The following is a 26,081-nucleotide window of genomic DNA, read 5'->3' on the forward strand; positions in this document are numbered from 1 at the left end:
CTCTCTCTCTCTCTCTCTCTCTCTCTCTCTACAATATACAGTGCGCAGTCTCATAGTACAGGTCCATTTTCTATTGTACAATTGTTGCTCACAAATTCTAGTAAAGATAACTGCTAGACTACTTGTATATAAAATATTCTATTATTAAAAGCTGATAAAAAAGAGCAAGAAAATGCAATTTTAAATCCAGCTTTTAATAAGTGCATCAAAAAATATTATTAGAATTATACAAATAGTGCTAAGTAGTTATAGTTTTGATTGTACTTTCCATGTTTGAAAATATATATTAACAATGGAATTAACTCATAATTATATCGTAGATAAAATTTGTATTTAAACTCAAACAAATTTTTGTCTGAAACAAATATAATACGTTACTCTGCATATTAATTACTAAGCAATAAAAAACTAGTTATTCTACATTCTAAGAATAAACCTGTAATAAAAATTAAGAAGGATTCTTAATAAGTCTAGACACAATCAGAAGAAATAGGGATTATCCTTTTATTCCTTTCAAATAAAAACTCCATTATAGCCATAAGTGCGATAATAGCTCGGGTGGTAGGATAGCGGATTACGACACTGAGGACCTGGGGTCTAATCTTGGTCAGGAAAAAATTTTTTATTTTTCTTACTGCCTAATGGTTTTTATATTTTCAATCAATAGACTTTTTTATAATTACCTGTATGAAAATTTTCAACATTATTATAATGCAAATCCCCGTACGATTATGATACATTTCGGTACATTACTGTAGAATTGTGTACGTTGACGATCATTCGCGTACGTTCGCGTACGTTTTGGGTGGAATTCGGATATTTAATACAGCATTATATGTAATCGTACACGAACGTACGCAAACGTACGTAATCGTATGCCAACGTGCGTGACCGTACGAAAAATTACTTAATTATACAAAAATGTACAGCTTTATAAAAAGTAATATTTCTTAATTTTCTGCTTTTTTTTATATAGAAGTACACAAGGGAATTTTTAATGACTCGCGGGAGATATTTTATTCATATTAAATGTTTTATATTGTAATGTCCTATGTTCATATATTCTTGGCATGTAAGTATGTGTGTAGCGCCTGTACGACTGCATTCGTGTACTCATACAGGCGACGTATACTAGACCGATTGCGACAGTACGAGACGGATCGCCGAACATCCGAGCGAGTGCTTTGACCTGCGAGTCAGCACTTCTCACGCGAGTATCACTGACTTACTTTTGTATATCATCCTTGCACGTCAGATGTTGACTGGTCGATCGTTACCGCGTTTCAATTAATTTCACAACTCCTTGAATCGTCACCGAGGCTTTAAAAGGCCAGGAAACGATCCATGGAGCGCCTTTTGTACCAGTAACCTGTTGACGTGTGGCTGTACCCGGTCTGCGAGTACGAGAGCTATTTCTCAGTACGCATCGCTTATTGAGTGTGTGCAAACCACTCAAACTCTGCGTGCGAGATATAGAGAGTCTGCATCGTGCAATAGGCAAAGGGCCCGTCAATAAATCTGGCGTTAGTGGTAAAACAGCTTATATAAGATCGTGAAACTTGCCACGAGTGATCGTGTAGAGTTAAGGCCAATCAGTATCTGACGTGTCACGAAGGACTATCCAGTTTCCAGGTCACGAAAGAGAACGAATATATAAATATATCGTAAGGCAAGTTAATTATACAAGCGTCAAAACTAATTACAAATAAACCACCGCACAACGTAATAACAACGATACTATAATAACCGAATTATACAAAAATGAAATAGTTATTATAACTTACGCACCCTTGTATGTTTTATTTATTATTACTCAATAACTATTAGTGTGTTTTAATAAAATAAACTCATTATAATTAATTAATAATAAATAAAACATACAAGGACGTGCTAGATAATATATTAACTATTTGATTCTACTAAAATGAAATATCAAAGATCACGATGACTCGGTGGTAAAATGCTTGCTTCATAATCATTTCATTTTTGTATAATTCAGAAAAAGTTAAAAAAGGCAAAATATTTTGTCGAACCCTACCTTAATCCCTCTATATTATAAAAAAAGTTTCGCCGCTGCCGCCACCGTCGATTCAGAAATATCGCTTCTCAATTCCTGTCCCTCAACTGACCTTCAATTACAGTCCCTCTGGTACTAATTTTAAACTACTATCGATACCTCTAAACATATTGAGTAGAAATAATAGGTACAACATTTTAAATTAATATATTACTTACATAAAATATTTTCAACTAAAACACTGATTGAACTACTGCCTAAACTACTATGTAACTACTGGCTAAACGATGTATTTTCAGTAGTATTTTCGCAATTACTAAAGAATGACAAGTTATAACTCTTTTCACAGAGAAACTATAGATAAACTAATGTTTTTTTTCTAAATACGGTTATTTTACCATAACTGTTCAGAACTGCAGATATATTTGTTTATTATTTTCGCAGAAAAACTACTGGTAAACTATGGATACACAACGGTTTTTGAAATTAGGTTTTTTATTTGAAATATGATAAAATATCGGAGGCTAAGTGGAAAAAACGCTTTCTCAGCTCAGACTTTAAGAACCCCTTTATCGTTAAAACCTTATTTTAAAAACCGTTGTGTATCTATAGTTTACCAGTGGTTTTCCCTGTTAATATAGACAACAAATATTCTATATTATATCTGCAGTTCTGGTTATGATGAACACTACACACAAAATGCTTTGTGACTACGGTGAAAAAAATAAGAGCTTCAATAAAGTATTCTTAATTAAAACATTATTTTATTTTAAATTACTTATTTTAACTTTTTGTGTTTCAGACACATCTACACCCCAGCAGACGTATTTATGTGTATCCAGATGCGACAGCCTGGTATACAAAGTAATATTTCGATAAGTATCAGTAGTGGGATCAATGAAAAATGTATAGGATAAGTATTACTTTAGTTATGCGTAGGTATTAGAAGTCGAAACTTTAATGATTTTCTCTTAATTATGGTTTTCTTGATTTTAGGTTCGGTGCCGTAAGATTCCAAGTGAATGGATGGACCAAATAAGCTCAAACTCAAATATGTACATTGGTTATGATATGGATGGAGGGATTTAAATGTTGAAAGAAAGTTACATAAAAAATCTGTTAAATTTATAAAAAGTTAATTTAAAAAATCAGTAAAATGCTTATAAATTTTTTTTTTTACTTATTTAAAACTAAATGTCTTTATTCATATCATAACAAATGTACCTTATACAACATCTTCGATTTTGAGCTTATTTAGTCTATCCGTTGATTTGGAATCTTACGGTTAGTGAGCTATGGATTCGAAGAGAGGTTCTATACCGGTGAAAATGTAAGTCAATATGTCTACAAATAGTAGGAGAAATGTAATTTATCGCCATGAATATTTTAAAAAAACTGTTATGAAAATTTTGTATTATTTGTTTAAATATGTTGTGCCCCCTTAAGTACTCATACCGCTACGAGTTGGCTGCGGTGCTCAACTCTTTACAAGTAATAAGCCAAATTATTAAAAGTGATAACCCTGGCAAGAACGTAAACGAATGGTCAGTTATTATCTTGCCAAACAAGAACGCTTTAACAAACAGTTTGGTAAAAATTCCGCTTTTTTCATCATGATATTATAAGGAGCGTAACCAACGGATTGTTTATTTTGTTAATCACTGAAATAATTTATCTTCTAAGAAATATGAAGATGTTCGTTTTGCTAAGTTTTGCTTATAGATGGTAGACATTCGACTCGTAGACAACGCCCACGTATACGATAAAAAAAAAATTAAATAAAGGTAGCGTACATAGCGTGCGTGTATAGTAGAGAAACACCTACACATTTTCTATGCAAGCGTCAATAATCTACGATAAGAACTTGCACCTACACTGTAAACCACGTAGCGGAAGACTCAGACTCAGATTTTGGCTATAATAAATACCTGGACAAAATTTTTGAGAATTCCTGGTTTTTTTTCAAACTGTTTAATGATGGATAGCGTTTATCGAACTGAATCGTTGACTTACGAGGTTGTCTAATAATTAATTAGCATTAATTACCATTTTAATTAAATTAGTTTCTATTCAGAAAAGATAAAAATATGTAGGAAGAAAGCAAGTCAGAAATAGAATGATGAAAGTGTAGAAAAAGTAAAAAAAAATATGTATGATTGCGGAAAAATAATAATTAAAAATTACATACTACAATGATATATTGAAATCATACATGTGTGTGTGTGTATTGTGTGTGTTTTTTATATGTGGTGTAGGTAATCCTACTGAAAAAAAGCAGATGACAATTAGCTGATTATTAGCTGATAATCAGCTGATAATCTGCTGATAATCGTGTCAAAACGTCAGCTGATTATCAGGTGACATCAGCTTAATATTTTTATTTAAGCTGATAGTTACAAATATACGTTTATATGAGACAAAATGCTAATAATAATCAGCTGATAATCATCAAAAATTTTTTAACCTTTAGTATATTTTTTCGAAGTTGTTTTAAATTAATAAAATTTATAAATTTCACATAATGAGGGCAAATACGGTTTTACCATTTAGATCGTAACACTAAAACACTGACTGTGAGCTACAACATTTTTATTTATTAATATTTAAAAAACTTTTTGTTAAAATCAAATTATTAAAAAATAAAAATTTTGTAACTAACAGCCTGTGTTTTGGTGTTATCATCTAGATGGTAAAACAGTATTTGCCCTCATTATGTGAATTTTATAAATTTTATTAATTTAAAACAACTTCGAAAAAATATACTAAAGGTTAAAAAATTTTTGATGATTATCAGCTGATTATTATTAGCATTTTGTCTCATATAAACGTATATTTGTAACTATCAGCTTAAATAAAAATATTAAGCTGATATCGCCTGATAATCAGCTGACGTTTTGACACGATTATCAGCAGAATATCAGCTGATTATCAGCTAATAATCAACTAATTGTCATCTGCCTTTTTTTCAGTAGGGAAAGCAAGCTCTGCACAAGTGGTCTTCCGACACCGAAACCTCACAGGCACCATTGTTCAACATTACGTACGTGGGGCCCGTTAATCAGCCTAGGGCTTCTTCTTTGAGGTTTTACATTTTCATACGTTTCCCATGCATCGAAGTGATTAGGGGTTCAGGGTCGAAGCCTTTTTCTGCATGAACCCCGTCTTTTTGTTGCTATGCTTTCGATGCTGTTACATCAAGCACTTCATCTGCTATTGCCATCTTTTAGGCTCTCCTTTTCTTTTTCTTTGCCCTGTCCAGAACGCGCTTGAAAACAATGCAGCCGCCAGGTCCAACTACATGTTTACAGTCCTCTTTGCTCATTCCATCCTCTTTGCAGAGGAAGCAGCTCGGTTCCATCTGGCACTCAGCCATGCGGTGATCGGGTCCTCTACACTTATAGCAGAGGGTCAATCTATCTGCTCCATTGCACTGATCCCTTCGGTGTCCGAAGCCTAGGCACTTGTGGCACCGCACTACCTTTACACGTTTTATGATCCTGCAACTTACAAGGCCCACGCGGAAATATCCTATCTCTAGGAGCTCCTGGGCCTCTTTCTCTCTCTTTCTCTCTCTCGCCGAGTATCACTATGGCAATTCTAGGGCCTCTCGTGTTAGGCTTTAATAGAGTTACCCTCCTGCCATTGTCTGGCTTCCCGAGGGCTCCTTCTATTGCTGTTCTAACCTCTTCTTCTGTAGCTTTCGAGTCCATATTCCTCATTTCCAGGCTTGTCTTCCGCTGTTCCTTTGTGTGTATGTACTCATATGAAAATTAGCTATGGAAATTATCAGCTTGGGGTGCGTAGTTGCATGGGTTGTGAAATCTTTTTCAAACCTGTATATCAATATGTATGTAATTATATATATCCGTACTTATGCGGACGCGGCTTCGCCTTCGATACAGTTGTAGAAAAGAGGCTTTTTTTGTCCGCATAAGTCCTATTGTGCTAAAGTAATCATCACATAATTACTGACGTATATAATAAATACTGACGTCTGCATGATTCCACAAAAGTCAGCATAATTCCTCTTTCGTTTCCAATTTTGTCCGCATAAGTCATGATCTTTTGGTTTTTTAGACACATATTTATGTATATTTAAATTATACTATAAAATTATAAACACAATAAAGCCTAATAGCACAAAACATATCAAAATATTACAAATACATGTAGCTTGTAAATGTTAATACGTTTGTGAATGATGGCTTTCTTAAAATATTTTGTTGACATTTGAACAGGGTTGGAAATGGTCGCTATTCGATATTGTTGGAATATGTAAATATATATGATCGTGATACTACTCAGAAATGGTACACGTTGCGCTATCTATTGGTTGACGACGATTTTGTGCAGTCAGACAAGCGCACGCGAGAGCAAGCGTATCGCGCATGCCTCGCGACTATACTCTAAGCGCCTATGCTACACTCGTTCGTAGAGTCAGACTATACCGCGCTGCACTACACATTCTCTCTCTCTCTCTCTCTCTCTCTCTCTCTCTCTCTCTCTCTCTCTCTCTCTCTGCCAACTTCACGTGAGTACATATAGTCCTGCTTTGCTTTACTCATTTTTCTCTGCACTCTTACTGCCGCACGTTGCCTTCGGGCCTATTCTTTTGTAGTCTGTTGCATGCGCTATTCTGCAACCTTCATTGTGACATATTATTCACTGGAGGCTGCAATCTACTACTCTGCTTTTTTTCCTGCTACAACATCTGTCGCTGAAACATAACCTGCAAACACGCACGGCTTTTCTCCTCGCTGCACGGCGTCTCTCTTTCCTCCGTCAACGTCGCTACCATCAAAAACAGTCGATAACTTACCACCAGCTATTATCCTCCAACATACTCTACTTTATCGACTGTCAGTAAGTTATCCACAGTGACATAACCTCGTCCAGAATGAGCGGAATTGGTGGAAAAAGTGCCGAAACACCTGTTATGTGTGCTCAATGCAACAAAGCAGCCAGGGGAAGAATGAAGACATGCGAGTTGTGCAATGACCATTTCCACACCATATGTGTCTCATTTCGGTCCATAATGGTGGGGAATGATGCCACACTCGTCTGTGCTGCCTGTGCAGCAGAATATACAGACGTCGGCACGCCCAAGACCACGCAGACGAGGGCAAGGGCAGCGGCAGCGACAGCGGCAACGGCAAGCACATCCACCAAGGGCACTCCTTTAACAGGTGTGCCCAAGAAGAATAGGTCTGCGCCTCCATCTCTTGCCGGCTCCAGAGCGCAGTCGCCGGCGAGGACACAGGCGTCAATCGAGGCGTCCCTCAAGGACATCATTGCGGCACTGGATGATATCAAGCGGGTCCAAAATGAGGCCCTTCAGGCGCAAAACACCGTGTCTGAACGGGTCTCAAAAATCGAGAAGCGACTTGGCCCGCTTGAGAAACGCCTCAAAGCCCTTGACGACTTGCCTGCGCTCAACACTCGGCTAAGTAAAGCCGAGTCCTCCATCTCTGAGCTGCAGGCACAAATTCAACAGCTGTCGTCAAGGAGCCCTGTAGAGCAGCAGAACAACAGCATTGCGCCGGCCTCGGAGGAGCTCAATACCATCCGCAGCGAGCTGGCCGATTTAAAGAGGAAGCAGGAGCGTACTTCCAACAACGTGGTGGTGATCACCGGCCTGGGCTACACCCAGGAGACATCACTGCAGCTCCTGGCCTACTCGGTCCTGGCTGCACTGGATCCCACGGTCCTGAAGCGGGATGTGGCGTCCGTCAGGATCATGGGGAGACTGGACACAACGAACATCAGTGCGCCGGGTGACAGCAGACTTCCACCACTTGCTGTCACCCTCTCTTCCAGTGCACTGGCCCGCTCCATCATAGTGGCCAAAGCCAGGAAGCGCAAACTTCACACTAGTGAACTGGATGCTGCGCTACTGGAGGAAGCGAGAGCTCTCTGTCCAGACCATCAGGGACTCATCAATATAAATGAGCTGCTTCCTCCAGATATTCACAAGCTGCGAATCAGGGCAAGGCTGGAGGCAAAGAGGAAGAAAGGATGCCGCTCTTTTGTGAGGGATGGTAGGATCCTCATCCGTTCTGGCGAAGACAATGAACGGGCCACCATCATCACTACAGAGGCTGATCTGGAAGATTTTTTAGCCCGAACACCGCCAATAGCCAACACGGACACCACACATTAAAACACTTACACATCATTCCACCAAAACCACCGTCTAAAACATCAAACACATCCACATCTACATCTAAAGCGTCTCTGTCTGGGGGTCTCAGGGTCTGTCATCTCAATGCGAACTCCCTTACGGGTCACATTGAGATGATCAGGTTCTTCTTGTCCACTCGTTCCCCCTTCCACGTAGTGGCTGTGACCGAGACCTGGCTAAGCGACAAGATATCGTCCATCCCTTCACTGGACGATTACACTCTTTACAGACGGGACAGAAACAGGAACGGTGGAGGTGTGGCTCTCTACATCCATCACTCACTGACAGCTTGTATCATCTCGTCATCTGATGGTGAATGGTCGGGCAAACCAGGTAAGCCGGAGTATCTTTTCTGTGAAATCACAGCTAAGGGAATATCGCCCATCTTCGTGGGGGTTGTGTATCGCCCTCCTCATTCTCCCTTTATCCAGGGATCTAACTTTATTGAGCAACTAACAACACACATGCACAACTACTCCACAAAGGTCATCATGGGTGATTTCAATGCTGACCAACTTTCCTCGTCTGAAGACGCCAATTTCATCAAGGCTTTCATCGACGAGAACTCCCTTATTTCTGTGCCATATGGTGCAACTCATCATAGACAAGACTCTGACACCTGGCTTGACCTTTGCTTAATCGATGAGCAGGATCGCCTGCTCTCATACTGGAAGACTGACACACCTTTCATTAATGGACATGACCTTATTACAGCCACACTCGACGTACAGATTCCACGCTACGTACCTAATACCTACACTTACAGAAACTACAAAGGAATCTGTGCTGAGAAGCTAAGGGACTTCCTTAGCGCATGCGACTGGTCATCCTTCACCACACCATCACTTGACGAATGCATCACCATCCTCAACGAAAACATCACAAAAGCCATAAATCATCTCGCCCCATTAAAGACTGACACCTGGACGTAAACGTCACCCGTGGTTCACCGCGGCTCTTCGTGACCTTTTAACTGAAAGGAATAGGCTCTACAGGCGTTTTCGCAGAAGTCGTCTACCTTGGGATCTATACTTTTATAGAATCGCAAGGGATGACGCTCATCAACGGGTCGAGGAAGCCAGGCTGAATTACTATTATTCACGCTTGTCTACTCTAACCGACGTTGCAGAGATATGGAGAGAACTTGAAAATCTTGGCATTACCACCTCTAAATCTTCTCCACCTGCTCGGTTCTCTCCAGATGCTCTCAACGAACACTTCAGTTCCATCTCAAATGACCCTCAAGCTCCATCTGTCGAGGAGTATCTGCGGACCCTCGAGAGCCTAGACCTCCCTGAACACTTTATCTTCAGGGCCATCACAGAATCGGACGTGTTAGCTGCAGTTTCACATTTCAATACCCAGGCCAGGGGAAGCGATGGCATCCCACAGGTTGTAATCTCTAAAGCACTACCAATACTCACTCCTTTAATCTGTCAAATTTTCAACCTGTCTTTGAGTGAGGCATGCTTTCCCTCTGCCTGGAAATCATCGCTCGTAAGAGCATTAAACAAGATCAACTCTCCTACAGCTGTAACTGACTACCGACCGATTTCCCTACTTTGCTTTCTATCCAAGGCGCTGGAGTGGCTGGTGCACAATCAAATCTCTGAATACCTTGAAACTAGACTCTATCTTGATAGTTTCCAAACTGGTTTTCGCACTGGCCACAGCACGCAGTCCGGCTTGATTAAGCTGACTGATGATGTCAGGCTTGGAATGGACAGGAAGAAGGTCACCCTTCTGCTTCTTTTTGATTTTAGCAAGGCGTTTGATACAGTGTGTCACGTCAGGCTACTCAGAAAGCTACCCTCCTTCGGCTTCTCCAAGCAGGTTATCCGCTGGCTTGCATCTTACCTTTCTGGTAGAGAACAGGCCGTCATTGGTGACAACAACGAACTCTCTACATTCCTACCACTAAACACCGGTGTCCCACAGGGGTCAGTCTTGGGCCCCTTATTGTTCGCGTTATACATCAATGACATTGGCCTCTGCCTTGACTCAGATGTATCCCATCTAGTCTACGCGGATGATCTGCAAATCTACTGTCAATGCCCCCTTGAGGAGCTCGATTCCTGTTCTGACAAGATGAGTGCTAACGCCGAGAGGATAATGGGCTGGGCAGCACTAAACAGACTTAAGCTGAATGTTAGTAAGACTAAGGCGATCGTCCTGGGCTCACCCTACTATATCAATGCTCTACCTTCTACTGCTAACACCTATATAAATATAGGGGGGGCCCAGGTCAACTTTGGCGCAACCTGGGGCTGGTGCTTGACTCAAAACTTACGTGGAAAGAGCACGTTACACAAACTTGTAAACGTGCTCACTCTTTAATGTATCGGCTATATTTCTTTCGGAAGAGCACTAGCCTCAGGTTGCGCCAACATTTGGTGCAAGCACTCCTATTTCCCCTCATCGACTACTGCTCACTTGTTTACTGCGACCTGACTCAAGAGCTTGACTAGAAACTGCAGAGGCTTGTCAATACGGGAATCCGATACATCTATGGTGTAAAGAGGGACGAGCACATCTCCTCTTACAGGCGTGAGTTGCAATGGCTCACCACGCCGGACGTAGGAAGTACTTCATGGCCTGTTTTCTTAGAAAAATTTTCAACACCTCAATACCAGCTTATCTACTAGCCTATTTTGACTTCCACGTCGCACTCAGGCCTGTCGGGGGCGAGGTGACTCCACTGGACATCCCGTCCTTCAAGACGGAGACGCTGAGGAATTCATTTTTCATCAGCGCCTCCTACCTCTGGAACAGCCTTCCATCTCAACTTCGCGACACACTATCCATATCACACTTCAAACAAGCAGCCAAAAATTATTTCTTTAATTTGGAAAACACATAAACATCGCACAAACATACATACATTCTCTTTCATCTCATGTCATCTCTCAACATCACACACACCTTATACTATATACCCTTACACAAATTTTATTTATTCCTTTATCATAATACACTATATTTGTTATATGTACAACAAAATGTACAAAAATAAAGAGCAATTAATCTAATCTAATCTAATCTAATCTCGACTATAAGACTCAGATGTGGGCGGACGTGTTTCTCGCCAGACTATTGCCGACTACAATATATAATTATTAATTATTAACCCAAGTGTCCAATTATTGATCCAACCTTCCAACATGGTAGCAGAGCATTGGAAACTTTTATTTTCATTTTTTACATTAACCTTCGGGGAGATGTAAAAATGAAGGGGGGTTAAAAAGTGAGATTAGAAAAAAAGCCACGTGGAAAAAAGATTAGAAAAATATTTTTGAAAGAAATCAAGAAAATTATTGTACTGAAAAATCGAGTATACAAGGATATAAATATGGCTAAGCAAGCCAAAGTAGAAGATATTCTAATACCCGTATTTGACGGGGCAAATTATTCTATCTGGAAAATTAGATTAATGATTTTAATAGAATACAAAAAATGCAAAGATTCAGCAGACAGGTTAATGACCAACGAAGATAAAGCAAAAGAAGATAAGTGGAAGGAAAAAGATTTAAAGGCAAGAACGATTATAATAAGTACTAGATCTGATAAACAGTTAGAATACATGACCGATGTATTCTAACTGTTTATCAGATCTAGTACTGATTATAATCGTTAGAACACATTAGTAAAAAATTAAACAATTACAAAACAGTAGAAGAATTTTTTATAGAATTTTAAAAAGTAACAAACGAGTTCAAATCAGCCGGTGGAAAATTAGAAGAAACTGAAAAGCTGAGATATTTGATCAGAGCTTTGCCACCAAGCTACAGTTATATTGGGGATTTTATAGACGTTATCCCAGAAGATCAAAGAACAGTTAATTATGTAAAATCCAAGATTAAGGAGAAGAATATGACTCAACCCGAGTCAGATAACAAAAGTAACGCTAGTGCCTTTGCGGCACAAATTGAATGTCATCATAAAATAAATCAGGCTATAACGAAAATAGTGAAAAATTTAACTATTCCTATACCAACCCTCGGGAAACGTATAGTAATGATAGAACAAGTGAAGAAAATCATGTAACAGGTTTTAGTGAAAATTGTAGCAAAATAGATTGGTCGTTTGACAGTGGTTGTACAGACCATATTATGAATACTGATAAATTCTTTTATAATTATGTAAATTTGGAAGATCCCGTAAATGTAAAATAACCAGATGGTAAAATGTTAAAAACAACTAAACTTGGCAATATAAAAATCAAATTCAAAAATTATTTCAATCAAAAAAAAGTCGATTTAAAAAATGTTTATTATGTTGAGGGCATTAGACAAAATATTATAAGTGCTTCTAAAATCACAAAAAATTATACAGTCATATCAAGATATGATAATGCCAAACACTCTTATCTCTACTCAGACCTTAGAAGAGTACAGATAACGAATCAAATCTTGACATTGTTGAAAACGAAAATAAAAATACAGAAAATTTGACTGTAAAAAGAACGTTCAATAGAAATAAAAGTCCTGTAAGTAGATATAGAAATCCTGTAACTCATTTTATTTATGTAAATCATATTGATGTAAATGTACCAAATACATTCGAGGAGGCGATAAACTCTAGCGAACACAAGCAATGGAAAATTGCAGTGGATTCTGAAATTAATAGTTTAATGAAAAATAATAATTGGCAAATTGTTGAAAGACCAAATGATAAAAGAGTTATTGATGTAAAAAGGGTCTACAAAAAGAAAAATAATAATGTTTATAAAGCTACATAAGTTGTAAGATGTTTTCAGCAAAGAGAATACATTGAAAATGTTTATTTGCCAGTAGGTAAAATGCAGACTTTGAAAATTTTATTGTCATACAGTTGTAAAAATAACTTGTTTATTGAACAAACGGATATTGAGACAGCCCTGGCGACAAAAATCACGTGATTAATCACATGATTTATCAGGTGATTTGTCACGTGACTATTTGGCGTGGTTTATCACGTGATTAATCACCTGTCCAAGTGATCGAGAACTAATGGAATATTAATTCCTCAATTTTTGGTTGTAATATTTTTTATTTTATCAGAATATTTAGGGAAGGGTGTGGATCTCCTTGGAAGTAAATAATTAGATAAAAGAATTTAGGTCAAAAATCAACATTGTACATAGTGAAGTATACTAAAAATATTTTTATTGAAAAAATAGTATACATAAAATGTGTATACGTTTTAGGATATTTAATAAATAAGTAAAAACCGTGAAATATTTGTTTTGTACAGTTCCTACTATACCTTGAAGAACAATTTTAACTTTGCTGTTTAACTAACAAAATATAATTTTTCTTTTATAGAATAAATATAATTTTTTTTTATTTTTGATCAAGATATTCCTCTAATATCGATATTTTATATCGTTACATATATTTGACTACTTCACCTCTTAATGTAATTCCTGTTTAAAATGAATACGTGATTTTGTAATTATTTTTTTTATGCGATTAAAATTAAAATAATTAAAATAGGTTTAATGGACATGTCATCTGTTATTTTACTATTAAATGTTTTCTTAATTTAAATGGTCCAATAATAGAATCACAAAATTTAGTAATTATTTTCAAAAGGGATAAAAAAGCTATAAATAATAATATTTAATAAGAAAATAATCAAATTATCTTCTTCATAATTTGTACACTTTACAGGTTTACTAAGGTTAGCGTACGTTCTACTGTATCAAAAATAAGACTACTGACTTGCTAGATGAGATCAAATTTCTCTTACAAAAAAAGTAAGAGAAATTTGATCTAACTGGGCTAATTTAACTGGGCTACGATCAAGAATAACATTATTAACTTTGCTCTAGTCGATACATCTGTTAGCTAACTCACTCTTTGTCCAGATGGCTACTGCAATAACTCTCAACAAAAGATTATCTTTTCCACCTTTTAGCATAGTCCACGTCAAAGACCCTATTCGTACAGCATTGCCTAAGTATACCTAAAAATTGTTATAGATTTTATTACGTATTATGATATGTCTGTAATAAAATACTATATTTTTTGGGGAAATAATAATGATACATTTATTATTTTCTTACCATGTTATTTTCTTCACTGTAAATTTCTGGTTCATTGTCTAATAGTTCTATACGTTTATTATATATATATATATATATATATATATATATATATATATATATATATATATATATATATACGTTTATTATGTATATATTATAATATATTTACAAAATCAATTTAAAATAGTTAAACATATCAAAAACTAATTTATGAATAAGATTCGTCGTCAACAACAGGCCTTGGTGGTAGTCTTCGCAAATATTTAAATAACTTGTATTTGTATTTTCTAATGTGGCCCCATTCATGATCATTAATCATTTCATCAAAGGTATAATTTTCGTCTTCAGAACATTCATCTATAATGATACAATGAAAATAATAGTATATTATGCAACGGGTACAAAAACTGCATTTTCAAAACGAGAGTTTACAGCCGAAGGCGAGTGCTGTAACGAGTTTTGAAAATGCAGTCTTTATGTACAAGTTACATACGATATTTTATACCACGAGAGCCGAAAAATCACATTAAATTTGTGATTTTGAGGTTAGAGTAGTATAAATCTAATTTTTTTAAATATTTTTATTTTATCTATTCTTATTCTTAACATGTTAAAAAGTGTATACAGTACAACGTGCATAGCAGTACTAGAAATTGGCATATATCGTTACCAAAGATTGAAAAACTATAAATAAAAAAGAGTTATATAGTTTTTATTAAGGTTTACAACTCGTTAACGAGTTAACTCAAAAAGTTAGTACCTAGGAAATTGTCAATAAAGAAAATAGACTAAAGATTTTGTATAACAATAAACAAATAGTACATCACAAATACTTAATGATTGCATAAATACTTTGCGTAATTTAATTATAAAGTTATCAATTATTTGATAATTACCCGAATCAGTAGACGACTCATCAATACCGCCAGCTGAATCCGTACCAGGATCTCCGTCAATACCATCATTGATGCCCTCATCTGCATTTGCATTACGTTGTTCATTGTTACCAATATGGTCATCAAGATTTTCAATACCAGGCACTTGATGTGGACTATTATTCCCGTGTTGCTCATTATTTTCTGCATTTTCATTTTCATGACAATTAGGCCTAATATTTTGTTCATTATCGTTGACAGGTGGAATCTCTTGACTGTTGCTTTCGTTAGGCGCATCATTTTCTTGATTTTCATTATTATTTGCAATTAGTTATGCAATTAGTTTGCAATTAGACTGTGGTTTCCGCTAGGCTCACTATTTCCTTTATTTTTATTGGTGTTTGCGATCAATTTATTTCCAATCCTCAAAGCTTGACTATTGTTGTGATTTACAAATTGCTCGTTACAATTGTCACTATTTAAACTTTCATTTTCATTCTCAGTATTTTTTGGTTGCGATTTGTCATTGCTTTTTTTCTACAGATAATTTTTACTTTTCCTGATGAGATGAGATTTTGCAATCAGAGAAGGAGACAAAGTCTCACTGTCATTTTCTGATGAACTATCTAATGAAAACAATAATCGCCTAGCCTTTCTGAAAAAGTTTTCATATTTGGCGAGACATTCTCTTTGCTCTGTTGCAATGCTATCTCTGGTTTTTTAGGAGGTGTTTTTCCTTTACATTTGTCACCAGAAGTTTCACTATCCTCAAATTCTTCGGCTAATCTTTTACGATTGCTGGTTAAAACATGATCAGGCAATTTGTCTACAATGACAGACACATTACCAAGCTTGCTGATTGTACTTTCTTTACTGTTATCATTCGTGTTATCTAATGTTAATTTTGATCGTTGATCCATAAATTGTCTATGTCTGAACAAAGCTTTCGTTCTCTCTGTACTTTGTAACATTACTTGTCTTGATACATTTTTTAAAGCATTCTGAAACAAAAATATATTGTTAAAAATTGAAATAATTAAATTAAAACTGTCAATTATATTTAACTAACCTTCTGTAATTTTTGTGACGACTGAGATTCAACCTCAGTATCATCAGAGTCGACCAAATCTTTCCAAGTTGGAAAGACGATTCTCGAACAATTATTCATATTTTTTCCTTATTTCTTCTTCATTCTCTATAAAAATATTTTTGTTAAAATATTGTGCAAATAAAAAATTGGTGTGTAAGAACATAAAATTAATCCTACCTCCTAATGCAAAAATTACACCTTTATGGTATTTACAAGCTTCTCCGTGTCGACATTCACTTCCATCACAATAACACCAATATACATATTATATTTTTTTGGGATCAAAATCATTATAATTTTTCGGTTTAATGTGCTGACTTTCATTGTGATTACTCAATATTTCTTCAACAGGTATAAAATGATTTTTATGTTTTTCATTAATAAAACGCATACCAGCTATCATTTTGATATTGTCTGTTGGGCAATATTTTCGATTGTATAAATTTTATTACATTTCTGTTTTACTTTACTCAATTTTTTTTTTAAATATTTGATCTACTTCGCATACACAGATATATACAACAAAGAAACTTTCGCTATTATTTGTATTATTTCAGTATATAAAGAAAGATAAATTCATGTTCATTCATATAAAGAAGGATACACGTATTTGCGCTAATATGCAAATTATAGTGTAAATAGAGATAGATAATTTCTTTTGTTAAACTTGTTTTTATATATAAACATAGATACATAAATGAAATGATAATGCAATCTCGATCTCTACTTATTATTTCGCGACTTACTGAAGGTGACATGCGTCTCCATGTGACGGAAATTCCGGAATGGCTCTGATTGGCTGTCGTCATTCCGGATTCTTATTCCTGCCATGGGACCGGAAAATCAGAAGTCGGACGCCCATCTATATAAGCACTTCTTTACAATAAAGTTTTTAATGTTTTCTATGTCTGCTAGATATAATAAATAATTAAAATTTTTTGCTGTATATCAAAAATAACAATTTATTAGAGTTTCAAAAATCTATTATGAAGTAAAGCATTACAGTATAAAAATATCAGTATAACACAGCTTTTGCGGGTATTTTACAATTTTAGTCAAAATAGAAAAATATTAATACTAAACTTTAAATTAATTATTAATAATAAAATTTAAATAAAATTAAAATAACCAATAGAGTCTCAATTACCTAAATATATATTGTCAATTATACATTTATATCTTTGACTTTACAGATTATAGAAAAATATTTTAGCACAAGTATCAATTCATCAGGAAAATTGCAGGCAAAAGTTACGTTACTGTATACAAAGAAATAATATAATTTTGCGATAACGTATGCATAGAAAATTATTAAAAAATGGGTGACGAATATAAAATGAATATTCAGCTTGGTGACGAAGCAATATGCTCATCAACATTACGTCGTTTTATACATGCTATGAATAATAGAAACAATGAGGAGGTTAGTATCATATTTTTATATTACTATGAAATTTAAGTGCGCTTCACGCACTCCTTATCATGTCATAATTAACATTTAAATTTTGCTGCTTGCTTAGCGCCAACAGTTTGAAGCGTTTGTAGATTATATAATAAAATCCGTATTGCTGATTCGCGTTCCTTAATTCTTGTACCAGGCGACCGATTCTCAATTAAATGCTTCACAACAAAGCCCATCACTTCTTTAAGAGAGGATACAATTACAATGATTAATCAACGTATTTTGTTATAATAAGTTTAAAATAATTTGCACCGAATGAATACAAATATTACGTGGTCCTTGTATGTTATATTATCAATTTTTATTTTTTGCAGATGAAAATTGTAAACGACAATGAACAGCTTCTACTAGGCAGGAGTCCGGATCTTGAACAAGAACCTGTAGAAATAGTGCAGATTGTTGATCAGGAAAAATTTTCAGAAAACGTAGAACCTATGCATATTGATTTTTAAAACAAAAACATAATCGCAGTTCCGGGGAATGCGAGCATACATGCAGAGGGTTCTGTGGATGTACAGGTAAAAAATTGTCAGTTACGAATTATTACTTTTTCAACATGACCTGCGTAAAGAGTCTATTTATTTATTTGCATTTGCATTAAATAATTGTTAATATTTACTTAATTTACTATAATTATCAATAAAAAGTTTAACACGCAAGCTGAGTTGACAAATTTTTTGAGGATAACTGTATCGTTTTCTCATTTTAATTATTTTTTACGAAGCTCACAGGCCAGTAGAACAATTGTCATGTTGAAAATATTATTTGATACACATGCGAAAGCTCATTTTCTATGTAAGAAGCATCTATGTCGCATTTGTATCTTAAAGTAGCATCATTATATATTATTTCTAAGTACGAAATAATATTTCTTATAGGTTAGAAATATGAGTGACACTCAATCTGATTTGGACAATGACATTATTTTAAATTATGTGAGAAATTTCTTAATAGACGAGCATGGAGAATATATACTACCATCTAACAAACTTGCAAATTTAAAAGAGTTTATAGAGAGTGATATATTTCTGGAAAAAGTTAATTCTCGCATAGATAGGACTGTAGGAGAATTGTTCTTTATGGTTCTCAATTATAGCATTGAAAATGCTTTATCTGTGCAAGGTATGGTAAATTTTTTAAAATTTGTTAATACTATTTTCTCTGAACCCGTATTACCTGACTCTAAGCATATGATCGATAAATTAATAAATCCATAAGGTTCGGTAGAATTTCACGCAGTGTGTCATGTATGCTCATCATACATAGGTGAATTCAATACGGTTAAATCTATTTGCATTTGTCAAGTTTGTCGTTCAGAGATAGATCTCTCAAGAGCATGCAGTTCCAATTATTTTGTTATTATTGATACTTCAGAAACAATATTAGACTTATTACATATTCATGAAAACTACTACAACAACATTATGATCAATAGAAACAATAGGGATAATAATATTAAGGACATTTACGACGGGAAACTTTATCGAGAATTCGTAAATTCTTTACCTGATGAAGACAAACATAATTATGCAACTGCAGTTTTTAATACTGATGAAGCTCCTAAATTTGAGTCATCTCAGTTTTCACTTTGGCCAATCTATTTGATGGTAAATTAAATACCTATTCAAGATAGATTAAATAACTTGTTAACTTGCGGATTATGGATTAATAAAAAAAAGCCAAAGATGGATATATTTTTAAACCCATTCGTGATTACCATGAACCGCTTATCTACAGACGGAATAACGTCTAAAATATGCCTTGAAGAACGCGTGATTAAAGTATACATTTTAATATGCTGCGTAGACTCTGTAGCTCGAGCGCCAGTAAAATTAGGTATCAAACAATTCAATGGAAAATTTGGATGTAGTTGGTGTGAACATCCTGGCGTATGGGCTTTTGGTAGTATGAGATACCCTATCCTGGAGCAGATTCCAAGGCCACGAGAACATCAAAGTATGTTAATGCATATGCTTCAAGTTGAACCTGGAGAAACAATACTTGGAATTTTGTACCCATCACCTTTTATTAATTTATTGAAATTGAATATTGTTTATGGATTTGTGCCTGATTACATGCACTGTGTTTTAGAAGGAGTAGCTAAACAACTCACAGATCATTATTCATCTTCCATGACAGAAATAGAAATAAAGGTCTTAGATGAAATACTAAAATATGTCAAATATCCTTGTCAAGTGTCGCGTTTAACTCGTCCCGTTAGTGTGAGAAATGATTGGAGTGCTCGAGAATGGGAAAATTTCATTTTATTCAGCAGTGTTCCAGTTTTCAGTACAATATTGAGCAACAAATTATTAAACCACTGGATGCTTCTCGTTGAAAGTTTGTATATATTATTAAATGATAATATTACTGTCATTGAGCTCGATCGTGCTGACAAGATGTTGTAAAGTTTGTTTCTCAGATGGAAACATTTTTCGGAATCAAAATGATGACCTTTAATGTACATCAATTATTACATTTAAATAAAAGTGTTCTTGATTGGGGGCCTTTATGGGCACATTCGACGTTTCCATTTGAGTCAGAAAATCGAAATTTATTAAGAGCCATTCGATGTGCTAGAGGAGCGACGCAGCAGATTGTTCGTTTTGTCAACCTCAATCATAGTATGATTACTTTACGAGAATTGGTCTATCCTAAGATGGATAACTTTGTAAAATGATATTGTGATTATACTCTAACTGCTTTAAAACTAACAAATACAACATATTTTGGGGAAGGAGAAAATGTTAATAAAGATGAAGAATTTCTACAGATATTGCAGCTGTCTCCAATCCGTACAAAAATATATAAGAAAGCAGTAAAAGGAGGTTGTTTATACGGGACGCACTTACAAGAAAATGAGAGATCCGATAATTCATTTGCTCTTCTCAATGATGGAAAATTTATAAGGCTCGAGAAGTTCATTGTAGATGATACTAATATTAAGTAGATCATACTATTATTAAAAATTATTAAGAATTTTGCCAAATAGTAATATGATTGCAACTAGTAATATCAATAGAATTTGTGATATCATAAAGTTATATGATACGGAGTACTTATGTTCAGTACCAAATTTGTTAAAGTATTGGGTGGTACTCCACTGAAGTCCCTACTGAAAAATATCGCGCGATTTATTACGCGCTTATTTGCGCGATTAGTCGCGCGACTGATCACGCGTAATAATGAAACTTTTTTTTGCACGATTAGTCGCGGGACTAATCGCGCGATATCCGGAAAAATTCTGTAATTTTTTTTTATGTTATAAATTGTTAAATTCTAATCTGCTTATCATTGAAAACATGTGTATAAATTAACATAAGGGCCAAATAGTGCGGGGCGACATATAGGTAGCCGTAGGAATTTCATGTCCATATGGGTGTTTTGCGCTAAATGTGGCAGGTATAGTTATTAACAATAAAATTGTTATTATTCTACGGCCACTTATATGTCGTCCCCGGATCAAAATCATCTAATATAAATTTGAAAAAAAAAAAATAAATCCAGTAAATTTTGAAAAATGTTTGTTTATTTGTAAAGTATTTAGAACATCAATAAATTTAAATAAATAATTAAACTTATTATTTAGATTTTTGGTTTCGCAATTAATGATAACTCATAAAAATAAAATTAATAACAATGTTTTTACAGTTTGATTTCAACTTCTAAGTATCACTATCTTTGGTTATATACATTTAGTTATTACATTTAATAACCATAGACAGTCTTAATCTTTTTCTTTTTTGTTTTTAAGTAACCACAAAATAAAATGAAGTATTTAATCTCTCTTTTTTTTTAAATATAAATAATATTTTTTGTATATAATGTGCATATATAAGTATTAAAAAATTTTACTTAAGTATGTAACAATATTTGGTCCTAATAATTATAAATGTTATCAAACAATACTTTTTATATCTGATCGAAGCCATTAAAGGAAATACCGGGTATACAATAACATCAAAAATAGATTATATGTGTATGTTAATTGTTATTTTACTTTTAAAACTTTATGTTAATTTTAATTGAATCCTTAATAATATATACCATAGCCATGTAATCTATAATTATCCGCACAGCATTTCTATAAAATACATTTGCAATACCAATTGCAAATTTAGCATACAAAATACGACTTTAAGACGTACCAAATACATATTTTTTTCAACAAATTACATTTGTTACATTATTAAAAATATGTTAGTCAATGTATTATTACATCCAGAGTAGGATGAAATAAAATGATCAGTAACAATCACTATCAAAATGTTCAATTACACATGTACTAAATTTACTAAGCTTATTTTTTAGGTATCTAGGTTATGTAACCAATAACGACATAAATTCTTCTGATGATCTAAAACAAATGTATCACTGATCTTCAATACTTTTAAAATTATTTGAAGTCTTACAAAAATAACGTGATAATTTGTTATACACCAAGAAAAAGTAAAGTTATTCAATGCTGTTATAACTGAGCCTCCGTCTTGCATTTTGTGCATTACGTGGTGTTCTAGCCTTCTTCTCCTGTGACCTCAATATTCTCATTTTATTTCTTAATGTGTATGTTGCTTTTAACAAGTACGATGCTTTTGACTCATGATCTAAACACCTATTACGTTTCAAATAATCATGGTATAAACCTACAATATAAAATCTGTAATAGAATCAAAAAATTTTATATGCGAATTATATAAAAAAGTAGATTATACTTATTAATAATCGCAGAAGATTTCTTTCGATAAGTTTTATTGGTAATCTTCCTGGAATATTCTTCATGTCATCGTGAATTTCAAAGGCTCTGTTAGCAAACTCGGTAATGTCCCATAAATGTAGTGCACTTTGAACAAGGAATATGGGTGGTCGCTCAAGGTTTATCATCTCCCATTCCAATACTTGTACACTTTTGTTTTCTCCAAGATATATCTAAAAATCATTGATATAAAAAATTAATTCAATGAAATAAAATATTTTATTTTAATATCTTTAACCTAAAAGTCTTAAAAATTTAACACAGTTATAAATTGATTTGAATAAGATTATTGCGGTCGCAAGTTTTTAATTCTTATATCAAATGTTGAAATAAATAATTTTTTTTATTGCACGCATACATTTTTCTCAAATAAAGAACTGTATAAGATATTTAAATATATACAAAATAAGTAACACTAAATACTTTAGAAGCATTTAAAAAAATTTTTTTACTAACTAACCTCATCATTTTCTATTGTATATCTTTTTTGTCTTTCATCAAAACCATGGCCTTCTTTTGCTTTGTAATAGTTTACACAATTTAATATAAAATCTTTCATTTTAATGGTTTTACGTTTCTGGTTCCCATCTATAATAAATAATTAAAACTTTCAAATATATAATGTCATAGCAACTCAATTTATAAATATCTTAAGGTAGTACCGTCGTTAACTAAATACTGTTCAGATATGAAAATTTATGTTGTAATAAAAGATAAATATTTTAAGAATGTTTATCATTTTTAAAAACTATGATTAGGTAGCTATAAGTAATAGAAAGAATTGATTGAAAGCACAAAAGTTACATTTAACCTCAAAGAATAAGTCAAATCAGCTTCTGTATGGAAGTTTAATTAATAATTAAGACGAATAGAATCATTTAATATTATGTATGTTTAATTATGCAGCTTCTTTAGCCAAGTAAATATTGTGAATAGACAAGAAATAAAAAGTAAGCTTATTTTGACTAGAGACGTAGCGACAGTAATATCTTAAGTTTTAAAAAGGTCACTTTGCTTGTAAATTTTTAATAAATAAATAAAGTAGTATTATTGATAGTACTATACTTAAATACGTGCACTTATATTATATACCCTACGATATACTTACATGCAGAACGCACCCAAAATTAGCTAACATGCAAACTTGGAAATTTAAACAATATAATTGAATAAAACAGTAATAACTTACCATTACTACAATTCTGGTTATTATCTGCTTCATTTTCTATATTATTCTCTAACTGTTCTTCGTCATCAATCTCTTCTTGAATAACATCGTCATTTTCTCCATTAACAATATTGTCTGGTCCATCAGCGCCATCATTTCTAGCGTCAACATCTTTAGCAGCAATGTCATTTATATCAGCGTTATTTGCAGCAAGATTTTGTGCAACGTTATTTGCACGAGCATTGCTTAGATTGAATCCTCCTAATTCATTGGCACCATCATCTCTTGCATCAACGGCTGCAGCAGCAATGTCATCTATATCAGCGTTATTTGCAGCAAGATTATTTAAATTGCTAAGATTTAATCCCCCTAATTCATCATCTGTATCGTTATCATCTATGCCAACAGCACTTTCACCAGCATTCTCACTATTTACATTAGCACTGACAGTTGTTTCTTTACCTTGTGATTGATTTTTATGTTGTTAACTTAAAGATTTGTGCTGAAACCGATTTTTGAATTTATTCTTAGGAGGAGACGATGCTGCTGTGTCTTGCACAGAGGATGCTGCAGATTGATGTGACTCTGTATCAGATGGTAACAAATCTGATAAATTGTCAAGTTCATTTACGCGTTGTGAGTTTTGAGAATGTACATTTTTCTGGAGTGTCAAGTTTGGCGGTTGCGATGCATGTAAATCATTTAACTTTTCTAAACGAACTGAAACATTGAGTAGACTTGCATTTGTTGTAACAGACTGTGATGACTTATTGGATTCACTATATGAATCATCAGTATCAGTAAATGTATTTTTAAGAATCTCGAAAAACTGCTTATTTCTCTTGTTCTTTGCGTCTGACTGCTTTTTCTTTGATTCTTTAGTCACTTTTTTCATCTTCTTAGGCTAAAATTAATTATAATTATTCACCAAAACGGTATGTTATAAATATACTAGGACATAAATTGTAATTCAAAATTTATTGTAAAGTATTGCTTACATCTGAAATATTATCTTTGCTACTGGATTTTAATGCACCTAAGTCATTAATCACTTTAGGAACTGCGCAACGTTTCTCTTTGACTTTGTTTTGTATTACTTCTATTGATTCTATACAATAAAAATTCTCATAAAAATTTGATTTGGACCAAATAAATTAATAATATATTTAAAGAATTAAGAGAAAAGTACACAGAAACTTTAGAACCAGTATCTATAATAATGTTCGTTGTTTTTCTCGGAGTTAGTTTTGACTATCGTATCTGTGTTATCATAAAATTAAATATGGACTATATACATTATTTTGGATAAAAGCCTTATAATCGTGAATTAATTAATATATTTCTAAGTAGGTGTGACAGGTGATTATTTACCTCATGTGACAAGCAAAGCAAGTGAGAATAGTTAGCCGAGGTAAAAATTACTCTCTACACCACTTTAAAACTGCATTTTATTGCACGAGATTCAAATAATCATATTGAATTTATGGTTTTGAAGTTAGAGTGTCATAAACAAATTATATTACAACATTCTAACTGTTGAAAAAGAAAAATTTTGAAATACAAATTCTAAAATATATCCAAAATTTTTGTGTACTAACACCTCTTACAATAATTTAAAATAACTGAAGCGTTGAAATTTACCTCCTAATAAGCATTCTGCAGGGATGATATTCATAATGTTTATGCTTAGCAATACAGGATTTTTCACATAGAACATATTTGCAATAATAAGTTTTTTTTGCATTAAAATCATTTGCATCTGATGGCGTTATATGATTCTTGTCATCATCATCCTCATTGTCTTTTATGCATGTTATAGGTTTAATATAGTATTTTGTTAGTTCATCATTGAACCTAACACGAGCAAATTTGACATTCATAATCGTTAGTTTACTTCAGAATATAACAAATACTTTATTATTTGACTTAAATACAAAATTTGAAAATCTCAGTTTATTACATTTCACTTTTGTTCTAAAGTGATTGATAAGCTAATTCCGATTTAATAATTATATTACTATAATAATTAATACATTAATAATTTATAAAGCTTTTAAGTATTAACATTATCTACCTTTATCTATACTATATACATTTAGATATTTGATGTAATAATTAAATAAGAACTATGAAACGCGAAATTTCAGCAACGTCTCTATCGAAAGCAAGCTTATAGTTCTTATCAAATCCAAATTTTGTTTATATAGCAGCGCCTCTTGCGGTGGCAAGTGCCAAGCTTCAATGAAACGCAAATTTTTCTACCTGTAGAAGCTATGAGCTGGGCCGACTCTCTGGCATATTATCTATCTCGTGTACAATGTACATATATACATACAGTAGCAGAAATAAATTTTATATCAATGTTACAGAGGTTAGACTCTAGCAGTTACAGGTTCAAATTTATTAAATTGCATAAAAGCTTTAATATTGTCATTTGTCGTATATAATTTTCACTGAACAATTCACAAAGTCTTTTTTTTTAACCTGAGTAATTAGTTTATTTACTA

The 26,081-nt window shown here is 33.7% G+C and overlaps 6 protein-coding genes across 10 annotated transcripts in view; 1 reads left to right on the forward strand and 5 right to left on the reverse strand.

The window, feature by feature from the left end:
- The window catches only part of LOC107982149 (dipeptidase 1), a 662,392-nt gene extending 645,338 nt beyond the window's left edge, over positions 1 to 17,054 (reverse strand). Inside the window, exons 1-3 of the mRNA XM_031933340.2 lie at positions 16,369 to 17,054; positions 16,171 to 16,296; positions 15,123 to 16,102 (exon numbers count right to left, since the gene is read on the reverse strand). The gene's annotated coding sequence lies outside the window, so the exon portion shown is untranslated. The remainder of the gene's footprint in view (positions 1 to 15,122; positions 16,103 to 16,170; positions 16,297 to 16,368) is intronic.
- LOC103317669 lies at positions 62 to 21,905 on the forward strand. 5 transcript variants are annotated; one of them, XM_031933352.2, is made up of 6 exons: positions 62 to 606; positions 2,820 to 3,347; positions 17,385 to 17,614; positions 17,968 to 18,171; positions 18,532 to 18,775; positions 19,460 to 21,905. In XM_031933352.2, exons 5-6 carry the CDS (start codon positions 18,541 to 18,543, stop codon positions 20,059 to 20,061), a joined length of 837 nt encoding a protein of 278 aa, XP_031789212.1. In that variant the 5' UTR covers positions 62 to 606; positions 2,820 to 3,347; positions 17,385 to 17,614; positions 17,968 to 18,171; positions 18,532 to 18,540; the 3' UTR covers positions 20,062 to 21,905. The 5 variants fall into 5 exon arrangements, with proteins under 5 accessions (XP_031789212.1, XP_032458119.1, XP_031789213.1 ...); XM_032602228.1 differs by lacking the exons at positions 62 to 606; positions 2,820 to 3,347 and adding an exon at positions 17,057 to 17,229 and having other exon boundaries at positions 19,460 to 19,993; positions 20,064 to 21,905; XM_031933353.2 differs by lacking the exons at positions 62 to 606; positions 2,820 to 3,347 and adding an exon at positions 17,057 to 17,229.
- Positions 5,241 to 5,736, reverse strand: LOC107982099 (zinc finger protein GIS2-like). The gene is made up of 2 exons (XM_016989565.1): positions 5,650 to 5,736; positions 5,241 to 5,495 (listed from the first exon to the last, which is right to left on the reverse strand). Exons 1-2 carry the CDS (start codon positions 5,734 to 5,736, stop codon positions 5,241 to 5,243), a joined length of 342 nt encoding a protein of 113 aa, XP_016845054.1.
- LOC116415715 (GATA zinc finger domain-containing protein 14-like) lies at positions 14,435 to 16,269 on the reverse strand. Its single transcript, XM_031933332.1, has 5 exons — positions 16,171 to 16,269; positions 15,785 to 16,102; positions 15,479 to 15,638; positions 15,123 to 15,404; positions 14,435 to 14,583 (listed from the first exon to the last, which is right to left on the reverse strand). The coding sequence occupies exons 1-5, from the start codon at positions 16,267 to 16,269 to the stop codon at positions 14,435 to 14,437; spliced, it is 1,008 nt and encodes a 335-aa protein (XP_031789192.1).
- A 58-nt stretch (positions 21,906 to 21,963) lies between the features above and the next one.
- Positions 21,964 to 24,055, reverse strand: LOC116418293. Its single transcript, XM_031933358.2, has 4 exons — positions 23,596 to 24,055; positions 22,867 to 22,994; positions 22,366 to 22,579; positions 21,964 to 22,296 (listed from the first exon to the last, which is right to left on the reverse strand). The coding sequence occupies exons 2-4, from the start codon at positions 22,963 to 22,965 to the stop codon at positions 22,109 to 22,111; spliced, it is 501 nt and encodes a 166-aa protein (XP_031789218.1). The 5' UTR covers positions 22,966 to 22,994; positions 23,596 to 24,055; the 3' UTR covers positions 21,964 to 22,108.
- LOC116418291 lies at positions 23,596 to 25,691 on the reverse strand. The gene is made up of 3 exons (XM_031933356.2): positions 25,216 to 25,691; positions 24,573 to 24,682; positions 23,596 to 24,478 (listed from the first exon to the last, which is right to left on the reverse strand). The coding sequence occupies exons 1-3, from the start codon at positions 25,331 to 25,333 to the stop codon at positions 24,059 to 24,061; spliced, it is 648 nt and encodes a 215-aa protein (XP_031789216.1). The 5' UTR covers positions 25,334 to 25,691; the 3' UTR covers positions 23,596 to 24,058.
- Between the last annotated feature and the right edge of the window lie 390 nt (positions 25,692 to 26,081).

The sequence above is a fragment of the Nasonia vitripennis genome, unplaced genomic scaffold (genome assembly GCF_009193385.2).
Source record: "Nasonia vitripennis strain AsymCx unplaced genomic scaffold, Nvit_psr_1.1 unplaced0148, whole genome shotgun sequence".
Taxonomy (NCBI): domain Eukaryota; kingdom Metazoa; phylum Arthropoda; class Insecta; order Hymenoptera; family Pteromalidae; genus Nasonia; species Nasonia vitripennis.